This window comes from Geotrypetes seraphini, chromosome 1, assembly GCF_902459505.1.
Source record: "Geotrypetes seraphini chromosome 1, aGeoSer1.1, whole genome shotgun sequence".
Lineage (NCBI taxonomy): Eukaryota > Metazoa > Chordata > Amphibia > Gymnophiona > Dermophiidae > Geotrypetes > Geotrypetes seraphini.
Window position 1 is genome coordinate 241,891,203 of NC_047084.1, and position 18,338 is coordinate 241,909,540.

At 42.5% G+C, this 18,338-nt stretch overlaps 1 protein-coding gene across 1 annotated transcript in view; it reads left to right on the forward strand.

The window, feature by feature from the left end:
* ADGRA3 (adhesion G protein-coupled receptor A3) overlaps positions 1 to 18,338 on the forward strand; it is a 194,023-nt gene that overhangs the window by 157,343 nt on the left and 18,342 nt on the right. Inside the window, exon 15 of the mRNA XM_033948486.1 lies at positions 3,524 to 3,648. Coding sequence (XP_033804377.1) covers positions 3,524 to 3,648 — 125 coding nt within the window. The remainder of the gene's footprint in view (positions 1 to 3,523; positions 3,649 to 18,338) is intronic.

The following is an 18,338-nucleotide window of genomic DNA, read 5'->3' on the forward strand; positions in this document are numbered from 1 at the left end:
GAAAACACGACTGGCTGATGGTCCTCCATGAAAGGGTTGGGCGCCACTGGTCTAGGGGATACAATTGTGCTCATATATAAAGGATTGTGAGAAACAGAATTTATAGTTTCCAAGTTTATTTGTATTTGAGCAGTTCACAATCTAATCAGGTACTTTTTAAAGTATTTATCTGTTCCAGCGAGCTCACAATCTAGCTATGGTACCTGGAGGGTTAAGTGACTTGCCCAGAGTCACAAGGAATGGTACTGAGCTTTAACTCACAACCTCAGGGTGCTGATGCAGCAACTCTTAACTACTAGGCCACTCCTCCACTAGTGAGGAGAGTTGAATGGGTGGTCGGTCAAATAGGAATAGGTCAAGGAGATTTGTAATACTAGCGAATAATACCTTACCTTTGGAAGATTGCCACAATCTGTCCTATATTGAAGAAGTCCAATGTTGACATATCTATACTTGCCAACTACTCTCCCATTTCCAATGTTCCTTTCATCTCTGAATTAACTGAGAAGGTTGTCTACTCCCAGCTGTCACAAAATGTAGAGTCCTCTAATGTCCTCCATCTGTGCCAGTTCAGTTTTTAGCAAGGACATAGTACAGAAACAATCCTTACCTCATTACTAAACAAATACAGTATTGGTCTGCTATTAATAAAGGTGTCTCTGACCTTACAGTATCACGCGGTCTTAGCACTGCATATGACTTAGTAAGTCATTCACTTCTCCTTTCTAGACTTGCTGATATTGGCATTTCTGGTATAGTCCTCCAGTGGTTCCTTTCTTTTTTTAAACAGGCTGCTCCTTTATCTCTCTCTATATCTGTGTCAACCCAGTACCCAGTGTCATGTGTTCTGTCCCCTCCTCTTTTCAACATTTTTCTCAGTCCTTTTAGCCTCCTTAATTCAAGACAGTGCAACTTCCAGTGATATTTTCTTGCTATCCATACAAGATCCCTGTAATGTTAATCCAAGTGATCTCTTGCCTTAACGATGTAAATAAATGATTAACTACTCATCACTTATTTCTTAACCCAGCTAAAAAAGTTGCATCAGAGGTCACTGGCAGGCCACTGGCACCCCTGCATCTTACCAGTATTATGAGTTATACCTTTGCAGCTTGTGGATTCTTTCAAGTACCGCAGTGTTATCTTTTATACCAACTCTCCTGATGCTCATTCACAAAGATTTTCGGTCAGTGTAACCTGCTTCAGGGGATTCATCCCATTGTTTAAATAGACAAAGCATTGATGATCCCAGCTTTGACTTGATACTGCCAGTAAACCGCCAAAATTTGACATAGAAACATAACAGCAGATAAAGGCCAAAGGGCCCATCCACAGCATCCACTATCTCTTCCTCTCCCTAAGAGATCTCGCATACCTGTACCACATACTCTTGAATTCAGACAGTCTTTGTCACCACCACCTCATCCAGGAGACTATCTCACGCATCTACCAACCTTTCTGTAAAAAAGTATTTCCTTGGATTACTCCTGAGCCCATCACGTCTGAAACTCATTCTATGCCCTCTCACTCTGGGGTTTCCTTTCAATTGAAAGAGTCTCGCCTCATGCATATAAGAACATAAGCAATGCCTCTGCTGGGTCAGACCTGAGGTCCATCGTGCCCAGCAGTCCGCTCACGCAGCGGCCCAACAGGTCCAGGACCTGTGCAGTAATCCTCTATCTATACCCCTCTATCCCCTTTTCCAGCAGGAAATTGTCCAATCCTTTCTTGAACCCCAGTACCGTACTCTGCCCTATTACGCTCTCTGGAAGCGCATTCCAGGTGTCCACCACACGTTGGGTAAAGAAGATAGATATTTAACTATCTCTATCATAGATATTTAACTATCTCTATCATAGATATTTAACTATCTCTATCATATCTCCCCTCTTCCACCTTTTCTCCAGTATGTATATTGAGATATTTGAGTCTGTTCCTGTAGGCCTTATAGACCACGGACCATTTTAGTAGTCTTCCTCTGGACCAACTCCATCCTGTTTATATCTGTTTGGAGGTGTGGTCTATAGAATTATACATAGATTTCTAAAAGGTCTCTCCAGTCTTATACAGGGACATCAGTACCTCCTTTTTCCTAGAAGCCATTCCTCTCCCTATGCACCCAAGCATCCTTCTAGCTTTCGCTGTTGCCTTTCAACCTGTTTGATGACAGAAAATGCTAGATGGATGAATTAAGGTAGAGTTGGGATTGTCACAGGAATGGATTCGGGAATGTGATGCTCTACAGGGCTTAATTCTATTTCTATATCTGTTTAACATGTACATGAGGGCCTTGTGTAAATAGATGCAGGTGGAAGGTCTGAGACTTGTGGAGATGGCATGTAGATCTTGCTGCTAACAAGGGGGATGGGGTTAAGAGAGGGGTCAGAGCTGCAATTTTGAAGCTGGTAGCAAAGGGACAGGAATCTCTGGAAATCATTCTTAATCTCTGCTGTCCCACCAAGATATTGGAGATGGGGTTGGGAGGTGTTATGCCGCACCTGATCAAGAAGAGCAGAGGGGAGATTAAGTGCTACTGATTGTGATTCGGTATTTGACCACAACATCTCTGTTTACGTCATGCCATTTTATGTGGTTTTGTCATTCCATTGTGTAGGAACACTTATCTCCTATTTGAAGAGACATTAAGCACACCCATGCTATTTGTAGCAGTGACAGCATACAACAATCTACCGTGCACTTCCCATGTTTTCTAAATTCATATCCTGCCCATCCCCCATCCCTCTCCCACTCCCTACCACAGTAAATTATTACTGTGCTATTTTTAGCACATAATGGATTAGATTCTATAAATGGCACCTAAAAAATTGGTGCAAAGGGGGAAAAAAATGCTGAGCACTATTCTGTAAATGACACGTTGTTTATAGAATAGTGCTTAATCCTTGGAACACACCTAACTATAGTGTGGCAATTTACACTAATGGAAATGTGGTACCTCAGTTAAACATTGATCCCCCCCTTCCCCACCTTATTATATAACTAAGTGCATAACTTGGAGGAACACATCCAATCCACCCATGACCCCCTCATTTCTGCTCTTCCTTTTTGGACTTGCGCATAAAATATAGGCATGATCCTGTGCTCAAATATACATGCATGCACATTAATTAAATCCAATTAGCACCAATGATTGCTTGTTAAGATCTTAATTACTAATAGTGCAATAATTAAATTGCCCATGCAATATTTAGCACTTTTATAGAAGTTCTATGGCTGTGTGGTAACTGGTACCACGCACAAATTCACATGGTAACTGTTTGCCATACTTCAGTAAACAGGCCTCTGTGTCTCAGTGCTTTTGGAGACATTTTGCAAAAAAATCTAAGCACGCTTAATTTTTTGTGGAAATTCAGTTTTAAAAAAAGTATATCGTTTTCCTACTTTAGCTTTATTGAGCTAATTATTATGTCTCCATGGGTCAATAAATGATTTCTTCTTCCCCCATTTTGTAAACAACAAAATAAATCCATAATTCATACACTTAATTATTTTTTATTTATTTAAGGATCTTACTGGAACTGATTTGTACACCCAGTCAGCAGATCTATTGCATCCAGTCATTTATACCACTGCTGTTATTCTTCTGTTATGTCTTTTGGTGATCATCATCAGCTACATATACCATCATCGGTAAGTTATAAAAGGTACAAAAATGACAATTTCATTGGTTCTCATTTCAGACATTTGCCTCGGCATAAAAATTTATAGCCTTGTAAATCCTTTCATTGTTTGACCACTGAACTTTGGTACTGGCTTAACTCTGGAATTCATTGCCAGAGAATGTGGTGAAAGCAGTTAGCTTAGCAAGATTTTAAAAGGTTTGGATACTTAATGCAGTTATTACAATCAAGGAAAGATGAGGAATGTTGAGTGTTGGCCAACCTTTACTGTTTTAAGTATGCAAATTGGCAGGATTAGTAGTAACTGAATTAATGCTACAACACTTCTCAAACAGTTAAAACATAGTCATTTATTTTTACATTGATATCAGTGGTTTGAAGTTTTCAAAATTAATTTATAACAAATAGTTTGTTTTCTAGTGATCCATGAAAAGAATTAGGGAAAAGGTGTAACTTGAAAAGTGGAGGAGTTTTTAAATGGAGCATAAAAAGTATGATGGCTATTTCTAGAATTCCAAATTAAAATGTACAATGCAGGAAGCCTTGCAAGTTCTCATATTTGTTGAAATAAATTATTAACAGGAAAAGTTGATGAGAAGCATTAGTTATAATCTGAAACTATGAATTTGACCTGCTGAGTGAAAAAGTACCAAAAGTGGGATTACAAATGACAGATGAAGGATAGAAAAGTTTGGAGGGGTAAATTTGGGCAACTTTCATTTTGAATGTTTTGTGTACTTCAGGGTCAGTAGAAAGGGACTAGCAATTTTTATTTATTTATTTTACAACTTTGATGTTTTTCATGTTCTAAAGCATAAAAAATGCAAGTGCTTAAAAGGTACCTAAAATGGGCTTTTTTAAAAATGGATAAATATTTCTCATCTTTTAGAGACAAAATTAGTCCATACCGAAGGTTGAAACATTGCAGTGTTATGCAGTTGATATCCTTCTATCTTGTGGTATAAATAAGTCACATGCCCCACTTTTGGTACCTTTATGCTCAGTAGGTGACACATTTTTTTTAGCAAACAACTTTAAACTAAGCAAAACGACATTTTTTTGTGTCTTAAGGTTTTATGGTAGCCAAAGTTCTAGAACACAAAGAAACACCATGGGGCTCATAATTGAAAGAGAAAAACGTCCAAAAACCGGCCTAAGTCGCCACTTGGATGAACATTTCTCAAAAACGTCCAAGCACTGAAAATAAAAATGGGTTTTGGACGTATTTGTAAACGACCTAGGCCTTCATAGTGCCGCTGAACGACCAAAGCTAAATGGGGCGTTTCGGGAGGCGTGTCAAGGGCAGAAGTTGGGCCAGCTTAGACTTAGTCGTACAGCATGTATAACCGAAAATTTAACAACAGAGCCTAGACGGAACAAAAATCCACCTAAAGTCACCAGATAAGCACTGCAAACACATAAAACAGACCCCCACACACTACCCCAGTGATCATCAACCCCCCACCCCCATAAAAATTTTAATCATAACTTTAAAATTCTGCCTCCAGACCATCATCACCTGGCCGCCTGGCATAGGAAAGCCTAGTCGTGCTGCACAGAGGCGCCTTAAAACGTCTTGGGGGTGGGTTAGGGACCCATAGAGAGATAGACCCATGCCCATAAGCCCTTGTAATCACTGCATTGATATTAAAACATGTGCACACACCTATACACCCCCAAAACCCTTTTTTTACTGGCATATAAGTGGCTCCTGCAGCCATAAGGGCTATTGGGGTGGTAGATAAATGGGTCTAGGAGATTCTGGAGGTGGTTTGGGGGGCTCACCGTCACCTATAAGGGAGCTGTAATGAGGAGAAGCCATTGCACCCTTTTTGTGAAGTTCACAGCAGTGCCCTGTAAGGTACCCCACTGTTTAGGTGGCATGTCTGAGTGTGCAGTCCATCAATTTGCAGACCCCTCCCACATCCAACAGGACTTGTTCTAGGCATTTTGGACTTGGATGGAAATGTGGTATAAAGATGGACGATTTAGTGGCTTGGACGATCAGATCGGCAGGATGTATAATTAGAAGATTTTCGAAAGTAAAAAAAAGTTGGACGTCTCTTTCGAAAATGTGTCTTAGGCTCTTTTTAACTTTGGACGACTTGCGAGATGGACATAAATGGACTTGACGTCCCTTTCGATTATGCCCCTCGATTATCTTTTGGCGAGCATCACCAAGTATGACAGGAAGCTTAGATGACTGCCAGACCGGCTGTCATCAATTTTCAGTTTTTCAACATCCCAAGAGAGTTGGTCCTTTTTCCAGGATTTCTTTTCTGAGTTGGTGGTTACACATTTGGATTTTTCTTTCATTTTCTTTATGCAGTCTTCAGATCACAGTAGTACTCCAGATGAGGTCGCAACATGGAATGATATAACAGTCTTGTTAACCATCCCTTTTTTTAATAATTCCTAACCTTCTGTTTGCTTTTTTTGGCCGCCTCTGCACATTGGGTGGAAGGTTTCATCATACTGTCTGTGATGACACCAGGTCCTTTTCTTGGGTGCTAACCCCCCAAGGTATGGACCCTAGCATCCGGTAACTGTGATTCAGGTTATTCTTCCCAATGTGCATCACTTTGCCTTTGTCCATATTAAATTTCATCTACCACTTGGATGCCAAGTCTTCCAATTTCCTAAGGTCTGCCTGCAATTTTTCACAATCCACATTCGTTTTAACAACTTTGAACAGTTTAGTGTCATCTGCAAATTTAATCACCTCACTCATTCCAATTTCCAGATCATTTTAAATACGTTAAATAGCACTGGTCCCAGTACAGACCCCCTGCAGCACTCCACTGTTTACTCTCCTCCATTGAGAAAAATTACTATTTTAACACTTGCTGCTCTGTTAGGCCACAAACCAGCAAAAAGGTTTACACTAGAGAACGACACGGGGAAAAAATCTGTCCCCGTCACCGCCCCATCCCCGGCCCACCATCCTCTGCACCGCCCCGTCACCGTCGTTCCCTTCACCGCCCCGTCACCGTCACCGCCATCCCTTTCACCGCCACTGCCATCCCATTCACCGCCCCGTCACCGTCCCCGCTGCATCCATATAAGCCTTAGTACTGTAATATTTAGCTTATTCCTTTCTTATAAATCAAAGTTCCTGCTGCTGAACTAGAGAAAGAGATGTTCAGCTGGCAGGGCTTTGTTTATAAATTTTTATCAACACAACTAATTTTTTTTTCTACCTTTGTTGTCTGGTTTCTGCTTTCCACATCTTCTCATTGAATTCCTTCTATCCACTGTGTGTCTTCTCTCTGCGTCTTCCATTTGCTGTTACTGTGCCTCTCCCTTCACCCCTCCCCCCCCCCCAATTGGTCTAGTACCCATCTTCTTCCCTCCGCTCCCCCATAGTCTAGCATCTGTCTTCTTCCCACTCTGTCTTCCACATTTCCCTTCAGGGTCTGTTCCTCACCACCCTCCTTCAATGTCTGTCCTATTCCTTTCTATCACCACCCTTCCCTCCCTCCTTTACCATCTGTTCCTTTCTACCACCCTTCAGCTCCTCTCGCGTGGCCTATCTATCTACCTTTCTCCCTCTTATTTTCATGGCACGTTACAATGTAATTTGTGCAAGCCACTGGAGCCTGCGAGCTCGGTCCCTGTCCCATCCCCACAAACCATCTCGCTTCTGTGCTCCTATTTTCCCCATTTCTAATATCTCCCCTGTGTATCTGCCATTGCCCCCCCCCCCCCCTGTGTCTATATACCATCTCCATGGCATGTCCCTTTTATGTCTCTGTCCCTATGCCCCATGCACATAATTTCCCCTCTGTCTGTTACCTTCCTGTGTCCAGATTTCTCCTATCTTCCTCTTCCATAGTAACATAGTAGATGACGGCAGATAAAGACCCGAATGGTCCATCCAGTCTGCCCAACCTGATTCAATTTAAATTTTTTTTTTTTTTTTTTTCTTCTTAGCTATTTCTGGGCGAGAATCCAAAGCTTTACCCGGTACTGTGCTTGGGTTCCAACTGCCGAAATCTCTGTTAAGACTTACTCCAGCCCATCTACACCCTCCCAGCCATTGAAGCCCTCCCCTGCCCATCCTCCTCTAAACGGCCATACACAGACGCAGACCGTACAAGTCTGCCCAGTAACTGGCCTAGTTCAATTTTTAATATTATTTTCTGATTCTAAATCTTCTGTGTTCATCCCATGCTTCTTTGAACTCAGTCACAGTTTTACTCTCCACCACCTCTCTCGGGAGCGCATTCCAGGCATCCACCACCCTCTCCGTAAAGTAGAATTTCCTAACATTGCCCCTGAATCTACCACCCCTCAACCTCAAATTATGTCCTCTGGTTTTACCATTTTCCTTTCTCTGGAAAAGATTTTGTTCTACGTTAATACCCTTTAAGTATTTGAACGTCTGAATCATATCTCCCCTGTCTCTCCTTTCCTCTAGGGTATACATATTCAGGGCTTCCAGTCTCTCCTCATACGTCTTCTGGCGCAAGCCTCCTATCATTTTCGTCACCCTCCTCTGGACCGCCTCAAGTCTTCTTACGTCTTTCGCCAGATACGGTCTCCAAAACTGAACACAATACTCCAAGTGGGGCCTCACCAATGACCTGTACAGAGGCATCAACACCTTCTTCCTTCTACTGACTACACCTCTCTTTATACAGCCCAGAATCCTTCTGGCAGCAGCCACTGCCTTGTCACACTGTTCCATACCAGTGTGTCTCTTCTTTTCAACCCCATCTAGCTTTTTTCCCTCTTTCTTCCCCCCCCCCCCTGCTTCTAGCATCTGGCTCACCTGCCTGCCTTCCCTTTCTTTCCTGCTGTGGGTTTTTCTTTCCGTCTTCATCCCCTTGGCCCAGAATCCTTTTCCCTTTCACTCCCTCCTTCCAGTTTGAGCCGGGAACACGAGCGATCGCACGGTCCCCGCAGCCACCACCCGCCTGCCCAATCGATCCTAGTGTTTAGCCAGCTCTCTCCCTTCTCCTCACCTTAGTTTGTAGGTTTTCTTTTTCGGCAACCTACACGCTTTCCCAAAGAGCCCCGCGCACGCGGCTGCTCAGTGTTCAATCTTCTGCTCTGCTGCAACTTCCTGTTTCCAGTTGCGTCAGAGCAGAAGATCGAAACTGAGCAGCAGCGGGTGCGCGGCTCTTTGATAGCGTGCGGGTCGCCGAAAAAGAAAGCCTACAAACTAAGGTGAGGAGAAGTGAGAGAGCTGGCTAAACAGTAGGATCGATTGGGCAGGCAGGTGGTGGCTGCGGGGACCGTGCGATTCTTCATGCCTCACTGCGGGGACAAGACCATTCACCGCTTCACGGGGCGGTGAATGGCCTTGTCCCCGTCCCCGCAGCGACTGCTATTTTTCGTTCCCCGTTTCGGCGGGTTACCCGCGGCTAAACACGGTGGCCGTGGGTAAACCGCCACCGTGTCATTCTCTAGTTTACACAACCCTTCTTGGGAGTCTCTTCTCAGATGCTCTAAAGGGTTTCCTCATTTTATATTTGTTGGCAGAATGTTTTTGGACATCTGGGCTAGAATGAGTTGTCAGTCTTCATTATTTTTTTAAAAAAAAAACCCTCTCTTGAATCTAAGCAACTCCAGAATTTGATTGTCAGCAAAAACTAAGTCCATGGAAAATACGAGAGGAAATGCAATTCTGGACTATAGAAGTAGAAGGGACGCTGGGGAACAGTGATCACAACATGATTCACTTCAACCTAAACACAGGAACAAAAAATAGATCCAGAACAACGGGCACGTCACTAAACTTCCGAAAAAGGAACTATGAAGGGATGAGAGCCATTGTGAGGAAGAAGATTAGGAAAAGGATAAGCACTGTACATACGCTAGAGCAAGCATGGTCCCTTTTTAAGAACACAGTCACAGAGGCACAAAATTTATATATACTACGTATCAACGAGGGTTCCAAGAGGAAGAACAAGGAACCGGCATGGCTCACAGTAGCAGTGAAGGAAGCAATCAGAGACAAGAAGACTTTGTTTAAGGAATGGAAGAGGACAAAAACAGAAGAAAATATCAATGCAAGTGCCATAAAGCAGTAAGAGGGGCCAAAAGAGACTACGAAGAAAAAATAGCCAAGGAGGCCAAAAACTTTAAGCCCTTCTTTCGATATATTAAGGGGAAACGACCCACAAAGTAAGCGGTGGGGCCGTTAGATGACTGGAATAAAGGGAGTACTAAAGGAGCACAAAGCCATCGCCAACAAACTGAACACATTTTTTGCGTATGTATTTACCGAAGAGGATATATCCAATATACCTGAAGCCAACTGGCTATGCACAGGAAATGAAGACGGGAAGCTGACAGGGACAACGGTCAGTCTAGAAGAGGTATGCAGACAGATTGATAGACTTAAAAACGATAAATCCCTGGGACCGGATGGCATCCACCTGAGAGTAATCAAGGAACTGAAAGGGGTTATAGCTGAACTGCTCCAACTAATAGCCAATCTGCCGATCAAATCAGGAAAGATTCCGGAAGACTGGAAAGTGGCGATGATCTTCAAGAAAGGTTCAAGGGGAGATCTGGGAAACTATAGACCAGTGAGTCTGATTTCGGTACCGGGAAAGATGGTAGAGGCGCTGATAAAGGACTGCATCATCGATCACCTTGACAGATACAAACTGATGAGGACCAGCCAGCATGGCTTCAACAAAGGAAGATCTTGCTTGACAAATTTACTGCACTTCGAAGGAGTAAATGGGCTGATAGACAAAGGTGACCCGTTCAACATCGTATATCTAGATTTTCAGAAGGCGTTCGACAATATTTTGCATGAACGCCTACTTAAGAAAATTGCGAGCCACGGAATCAAGGGTGATATATTCAAGTCGTTTAAAAACTGATTGGCGGATAGGAAGCCGAGGGTGGGGGTTAATGGACAATACTCGGACTGGAAAAGCTTCACAAGTGGAGTGCCGCAGAGTTCGGTGCTCAGGCCTGTGCTCTTCAACATATTTATAAACAACCTAGAACTTAGCATGACGAGTGAGGTGATTAAATTCGCGGGCGATACAAAGTTATTCAGAGTCGTGAAGACACAGAAGGATTGTGAAGACCTACAAAGAGACATAAATACACCTGAGGAATGGGCCGCGAAATGGCAAATAAGGTTCAACGTGGATAAGTGCAAGGTGATGCATGTCAGTAACAAAAATCATATGCACAAATGCAGATGTCCAGGGCTATATTCAGAGAGAGCCCCCAGGAAAGAGACTTGGGAGTACTTGTAGATAAATCTATGAAACCATCCGCACAATGCGTGGTGGCAGCAAAAAGGGCTAACAGAATGCTAGGAATGAGTAAGAAGGGGATCACGAACAGATCTGAAAAGGTTATCATGCCTTTATATCGGCCATGGTACGCCCCCACCAGGAATATTGCGTCCAACGCTGGTCGCCATACATGAAAAAGGACATAGTACTACTGGAAAGGGTCCAGAGAGGAGCGACAAAAATGGTTAAGGGACTGGGTGAATTGCCGTACAACAAGAGGCTAGAGAAACTGGGCCACTTCTTCCATGAGAAGAGAAGACTGAGAGGGGACATGATCGAAACATTCAAGATATTGAAGGGAATTGACTTAGTAGAGAAAGAGTGACCCTCTCCAAGGTGAAGAGAACAAGAGGGCAATCGCTGAAGTTAGAAGGGAAAAGATTCCCTACAAACGTAAGGAAGTTTTTCTTCACCCAAAGAGTGGTAGAAACCTGAAATGCTCTTACGGAGGCTGTTATAGGGCAAACACCCTTCAGGGATTTAAGACAAGGTTGGATAAGTTCCTACTGGAACAGAACATACACAAGAAAGTCTAGACTCTAATAGGGCATTGATCTTTGACCTAAGGGCCGCCGCATGAGCGGACTGCTGGGCACAATGGACCATTGGTCTGACCCAGCAGTGGCAATTCTTATGTTCTTATGTCCATTGAATCCATTATAAGGCAGTAAACACTGAGAAACAGAAACATATTGCTGAACTTTCATCTGATGGCTGTACGACAGAGCAGAACCATGTTTAGGGGCAAGAATAGTTTAATAGCTTAAGTCCTTGACATGGAGCATGCAGGGGAGGCTGAAACGTGACCATGTCAGCCATTTTTAAAGATGAGTACTAAAAAGCTTATTGCTGATTGAAATTTGTTCATCCAGCATTCTGCAAATGTTTTTCCTATTTACTCTGATTACAGTCTTCATTTAGTAATGTCCAAAGTACAATATGGACGTTAGTTTGCATATTAGGATATGTCGTATAGAACCTGGGCAGGCAAGATGGTGTCAGAATAGGATGCTAGTGTGGAACTCTTTGCTAATCATTGTCTTTTTACCTTTGTTACCTAGGGGCATCCGTGGAAAATCAGGGGCGGGAAACTGCACGGGGACACCAGGAAATTCTTTTTCACTGAAAGGGTGGTTGATCGGTGGAATAGTCTTCCACTTCAGGTTATTGAGGCCAGCAGCGTGCCTGATTTTAAGGCCAAATGGGATAGATACGTGGGATCTATTCACAGAGAAAGGTAGGGGAGGGTCATTGGGGTGGGCAGACTAGATGGGCCGTGGCCCTTATCTGCCGTCTATTTCTATGTTTCTATGTTATGCCAAAGCAGAATGGAAGAATTTGGGTTCCTCCTTCCACTTTTTGCAGTCACCTTGATATCTCAGCTGATGACCATCACTTGCTACACCCAGCTCCAGACTCAAGTGGCTACTTCCACATTGCAGGGACTAAGGCAGGGTCCCTACCTTGAGAGCAATGCTTTGCTCAGTCCAGATTGCCTACCAGACCTACCCAGTCCATGAAGTGCTGTAGAGACCTTGCTTATATAGGGTGTAGTGGTGAGTTTGGCAATGCCTGAGATCACCTCACTATCTCCAAGCAATTTCTTGACATCAGGAGAAATACAGATACCAATCTTAGCAAGTGTAGGAGATGGCAAGTTGGAACTCAATCCCTTTTTTTTCTGGTGAAACCCAGGAATGACCCAAGAAAGTAATTTGCTTCTGGCAGTTCCTTGCAGCAGGGAGTATCACCTTTGAATTGCCTATCAAAGGCAACACCAAATTCTGTTTGGTCAGCTTTGGAATCATTGTTTAAGATTTACTCTAACTTTATTGAAATACTCACTCAGGATTCTGCTAAGATCCTGTCACTAGAGACCCAAATGAAGGCTCAAACCGATAAATGTGAACAGAATGCTACCGAAATATATTTTATAAAATCATTGCAAGCAACCTTAAGCCTGGGAAGTATGGTTTTGAGTAAGAAAATGGAAAATTTTGATAGCTTTAATAGAACTTTGAATTTTCTTTATTCTGCTACTATACTTGCTTGTGAGTGGAACAATTTTCAGAAGACTGTGTTTATGAGGAGCTAGCTAAATAAAGTGATGGGGCCAGACGGTATACATCCAAGGGTAATGAAGGAACTTAGGGAAGTTCTTGCAGCACCACTGGCTGACATTTTCAGTGCTTCTCTAGAGTTAAGAGTGGTCCCGGAGTGTGAATGTGGTCTCCCTCCACAAAAGAAGTAAGGAGGAGGTTGGGAACTGTAGGCTGGTAAGTCTGATTTCTGTGGTAAGTAAATTAAACAGAATAGTAGGGATTCTGGAATCCAGTGGATTGCAAGATTTGAGGCAGTATGGTTTCACTAGAAGCAGGACTCGTAAAACAAATCTGATTAATTTCTTTGGGTGATCAGAGAGGTGAATCAAGGGAAACACTAGATGTGGTGTACTTAGATTTTAGCAAAGCCTTCAACATGGTTCCGCACTGACACTACTAATATTATTTCTATAGTGCTACCAGTGCTGCACAGAGTCACAAAGAAGAAGAAAAACAGTCCCTGCTCGAAAGAGCTTACAACCTAAACAGCCAAGACAGACAAACAGGATGTCATGGATACAGTTAAGGGGAACGGTTGGGCCCTAAAGTGATTAGATTAAGAACTGGTTGATTGGAGGGTGACAGAGGCTAGTGTTAAATAGAACTCATTCTGAGAAAGGGGATGTTACTAGTGGTATGTTGCAGTACACTTTACAGGGTGAAGTATTTTTATGCACAAAAAAGGAGAAGGATTTGAATGTGATCCTATTTGATAATCTTAAAGTGGCGAAACAGAAAAGGCAACAGTGAAAACTAGAAGGATGCTTGGGTATATAGGCAGAAGAATAGCCAGCAGGAAAAAGATGATGATAATGCCTAGCTGTATAAGTTTCTGATGAGTCCTCACGTAGAATACTGTACAGTTCTAGACATTGCATCTTCAAAAACAGGATGGAGTCAGTCCAGAGGGCAACCATTAGAACATAAGAAGTGCCTCTGCTGGGTCAGACCAGAGGTCCGTTGTGCCCAGCAGTCCACTCGCCCGGTGGCCCAACAGGTCCAGGACCTATGTAGTAGTCCTCTTTCTATACCCTTTTCCAGCAGGAAATTGTCCAATCCTTTCTTGAACCCCAGGACTGTACTCTGCCCTATTACGCTCTCTGGAAGCACATTCCAGGTGTCCACCACACGTTGGGTGAAGAAAAACTTCCTAGCATTGGTTTTGAATCTATCCCCTTTCAACTTTTCTGAATGCCCTCTCGTTCTTGTAGTTTTCGAGAGTTTGAAGAATCTGTCCCTCTCCACTTTCTGTATGCCCTTCATGATCTTATAGGTCTCAATCATGTCCCCTCTAAGGGAAAAGAGCCCCAGTTTTTCCAGTCTCTCATGTATGAAAGGTTTTCCATACTCTTTATCAAACGTGTCGCTCTCCTCTGAACCCTCTCGAGTATCACCATATCCTTCTTAAGGTACGGCGACCAATATTGGACGCAGTACTCCAGATGCGGATGCACCATCGCCCGATACAACAGTAGGCTAACTTCTTTCGTTCTGGTTGTAATACCCTAAAATGGTCAGTAGCCTTTGTCATAAAGCATATGGAGATAGACTTAAAAATCTCAATATGATTACATTGGAAGAAAGGTGGTGGGTAAGGGAAAATATGATAGAGACATTTAAATATGATAGGAGGTGAGTATCTTTCAAAAGAAAGGAAGCTCTGGAATGAGGGTCATAGCATGAAGGTGAAAGGAACAGATTCAGGAGTAACCTGAGGAAATACTTCTTCTTGGAAAGTGTGATGAATGTATGGAATGGTTTCCTGGTGGAGGTGGTAAATACAAAGACTATCTGAATTCAAGAGGTTTGAGATGGGTACATTTGAACTCTGATGGAGAAGAAGTAGTAGATGGAATAGATAGACAAACTGGATATACTACAGTATATGGTTTTTATATGCCTTCTTTTTTTTATGTTTATCAAGGAAGGTCTGAAGTTTCAAAACAAGTTCTCTTAAAGAAACACACGGGGCAGTTGAGCATATGGATCTCGATGCTGTTGAAGTGTCAGCCCATAGCCTAGATTTGACTGGTTTGGCAGAATAATCTTTGGATAATAATAAAACTTGAGTCACATTATTGGTATCCTTTGTATTTGCACAGGGTAAAAGAAGCTGTCTTGTGTTTATATTTCCACAGCAGGTCTTCACCTTTTTGGGTTTTGTCTGTTGACCAGCAGGTGAAGACAGAGAAACAAAGTAGTTCCATATGATTTCCCCTTTAGGGCACACTGGGGCCTTAAAATGCTACGTTTTCTTTGTCTCCAGTGGATAGTGATGATATACTGTACAGGTCATGTACTGGAAAGAACAGTTAAGCTCCTAAACCAGTGGGCACTGGTTTATGTAAATCTAAACTTCCTGTCAGCAATAAAAATCTGCAAGAAGACGTAACAATTTAGGGAATCCTAAGTCCATTTCTTCTTACTCACCTTCCCCCGCCTCCCCCCCCACCCCCCCACACACACCTTTTTTCCATTTGCAGGGTTGTCTTGGGGTTCTGGTACCTTTAAAATAAAACAAAAAATAGAGAGAAATTGTCTAACTTTGGGCACAGAAGCTGCATCGTGGAACTATTGAGCATGCATGGTTTACTCTTAACAACTGAGGCACAGAGGTATTATTTCATATGCTACTTTCTGATTAACTCCTGAGGCACAGAAGAGGCAAGCCGGCTCAGATGCCACTTCTCAGATTAACTCCTGAGACACAGAGATACTCGCTGTTTCTGCTTTCTGATTAACTCCTAAGGCAAGAAAGTGTTAAATCAGATTTTTCTGTTTATTTCCTGAGGCACAGAAAAAGCAGGAAAGGAGGTGCCAATTTAATGCTCTTTTTTATTGCATAGTTTTTGCAAAACAGCTGAAGCACATCAGGAGCAGGCCCAGATGTACCATTTTAGTTGCTGCCTCTTTTTCAGCATATTTCTGAACAGCTTACCACTGCTTGCTGGGAGCTGAGGGCATATAGTTATCAGGCAAGATGGTGTCAGTTCTGTCTCTGTGTGATGGATGGCTGTATATGTCAGACATCTAAATGTGGGGCTGCCGAATAGAGTAGAAAAGACATAGAAAGGGCAATGCTGGATGGGGTGAAGAGATAGAGAAAGAAGGTAACACCGAATGGGGTAATGCTAGATAGGAAGAAGGCGCACATGGGATAATACTGGATGGAGGAAAAGAGATGATAGAGATTATATGCTAGACGGGGGAAAGAAAGAGAGACATGGGGTAATGCTGGATTGGGGACAAGAGTTATACAGAGATGAGAATAAGGCAGTGCTGCAGGGGGACAGAGATACAAAGGTGGTTATTGATGGTAGAGGGAAAAATATAAGAGTAAATGAAAGAAATGCTGGCTTGGGGACAAGAGACATACAGAGAAAGAGAATGGGGTAATGCTGGAGAGGGGAGAAGAGATTCAAAGGTGATCTTTGATGGTAGAGGGAGAAATAGAAGAATAAATTAAAAACATGAGAGTAAGTAGGGGAATGGGAGGGTCTGGATGAGGGAAAACTGTAGAAAGCTGTAGGTAAACAGTGGAAAAAGAGAGCTTGAAGACTGAATAGTAAGAATGAATGAAATCTGAACAGACATACAGAAAAATAGACACAAGCTGAAAGAAAAAGATCAGTGTCAGAGGTAGATGTAGTGTTGGAACTGCAGAAGATAAGAGGAGAAAGAAAAACAATTGATAGACCTGGAAAGAGAGCTAAGAGAAGACAAGAAAGCAGTTACTGAAGACTGGGACCTACATAATTAGAAAAATTAAATGGCCAGACAGCAAAGAGGAGCAGGGCTTGGGTGTGATAGTATGTGATGATCTTAGGCAGCCAAACAGGTTGAAAAGATGACGGTGAGAGATAGAAAGATACTTGGGTGCATAGGGAAAGGAATAGCTGGTAGGAAAAAGGAGGTATTGATGCCCCTGTATAAGACTAGTGAGACCTCATTTAGAATACTATGTAACATTTTGGAGGCCGCACCTTGAAAAAGATATAAACAGCATGGAGTTGGTCCAGAGCAGTGGTTCCTAACCCTATTCTGGGGGGACCCCCAGCCAGTTTGGTTTTCAAGATATCACTAATGAATATGCATGAGAGAGATTTGCATAACTGTCACTTCCATTATATGCAAATCTCTCTCATGCATATCCATTAGAGATATCTTGAAAACCCAACTGGTTGGAGGACCCCCCAGGACAGGGTTGGGAACCACTGGTCCAGAGGAAGGCTACTAAAATGGTCAGTGGTATTCATCATAAGGCATATAAGAACAGACTTAAAGATCTCAATATGTATACTTTGGAGGAAAGGTGGGAGAGGGGAGATATGATAGAGACATTTAAATACCTACTTAGCATAAGTGCACTTGAGGGAAGTCTAAATTAAAAAGGAAACTCTGGAACGAGGGGGCATAGTATGAAGATGTAAGAGGAAAGATTCAGAAGTAACCTCAGAAATACTTTTTCACGGAGAGGGTGATGAATGCTTGGAAAGACCTCCCAGTGGAAGTGGTAGAGACCAAAATTGTATCTGAATTCAAGAAAGCTTGAGGCAAATACTTTGATCTCTAAGGGAGAGAAGGAGATAGTAATGGTTACAGCAGGCATGGTTAGATAGGCCATATGGTCTTTATCTGCCTTCATTTTTCTATGTTTCTATGTATTATCCCTTAGTATTCTGATTTATCTGTCTAGAGATTTTTGCAATTTGAATACTGCTTCAGCACTTTAGTTTTCATGTTCATGGAAGAGCACTGAGGGCATTTTTCTTTTGAAGACCTTAATGCTGTGGCTAATAGTACTAGATAAGAAGATATTAGAAGCATTTTCTTCTTCCATGTGTAGCTATCAGTGCCAGAATATTCCACCAGTGTTCAGTTTTCATACTTTCCTTTTACTCTATATTACTTCTCTTGGTCAAGGAAGATTCTATCTATCTAATATTTATTTACACTCTTATCAATCTGTTGGTTTTCAAAGACATGTTGTAAGCACATCTTCTGTGTTAATCTCTGGCCTAAGCACCAGATTTTTCTTTAGCCTCCAGCCTTTCTAACCTTTGGGTTAGGCTTTATTTGACCAGGGACTGCCCTATTTGGGAATTGTTTGCTACATCCCACTGATTCTGGACTGGTCTGATATATACACTAAGGAAGGAGAAATTAGATCTTGCATGATCAATTTCTTTCCTTTAGTCCTACCAGGCCAGTCCAGAAACCTTCCCTAGTTGAATATTGCTGAACTTGTTTCCATCCTGGAAACTGCATATTTGTGGTAACTTTTATAGGAGCATGCTAGGAATGACCACAAAAGTTAGTACAAACCT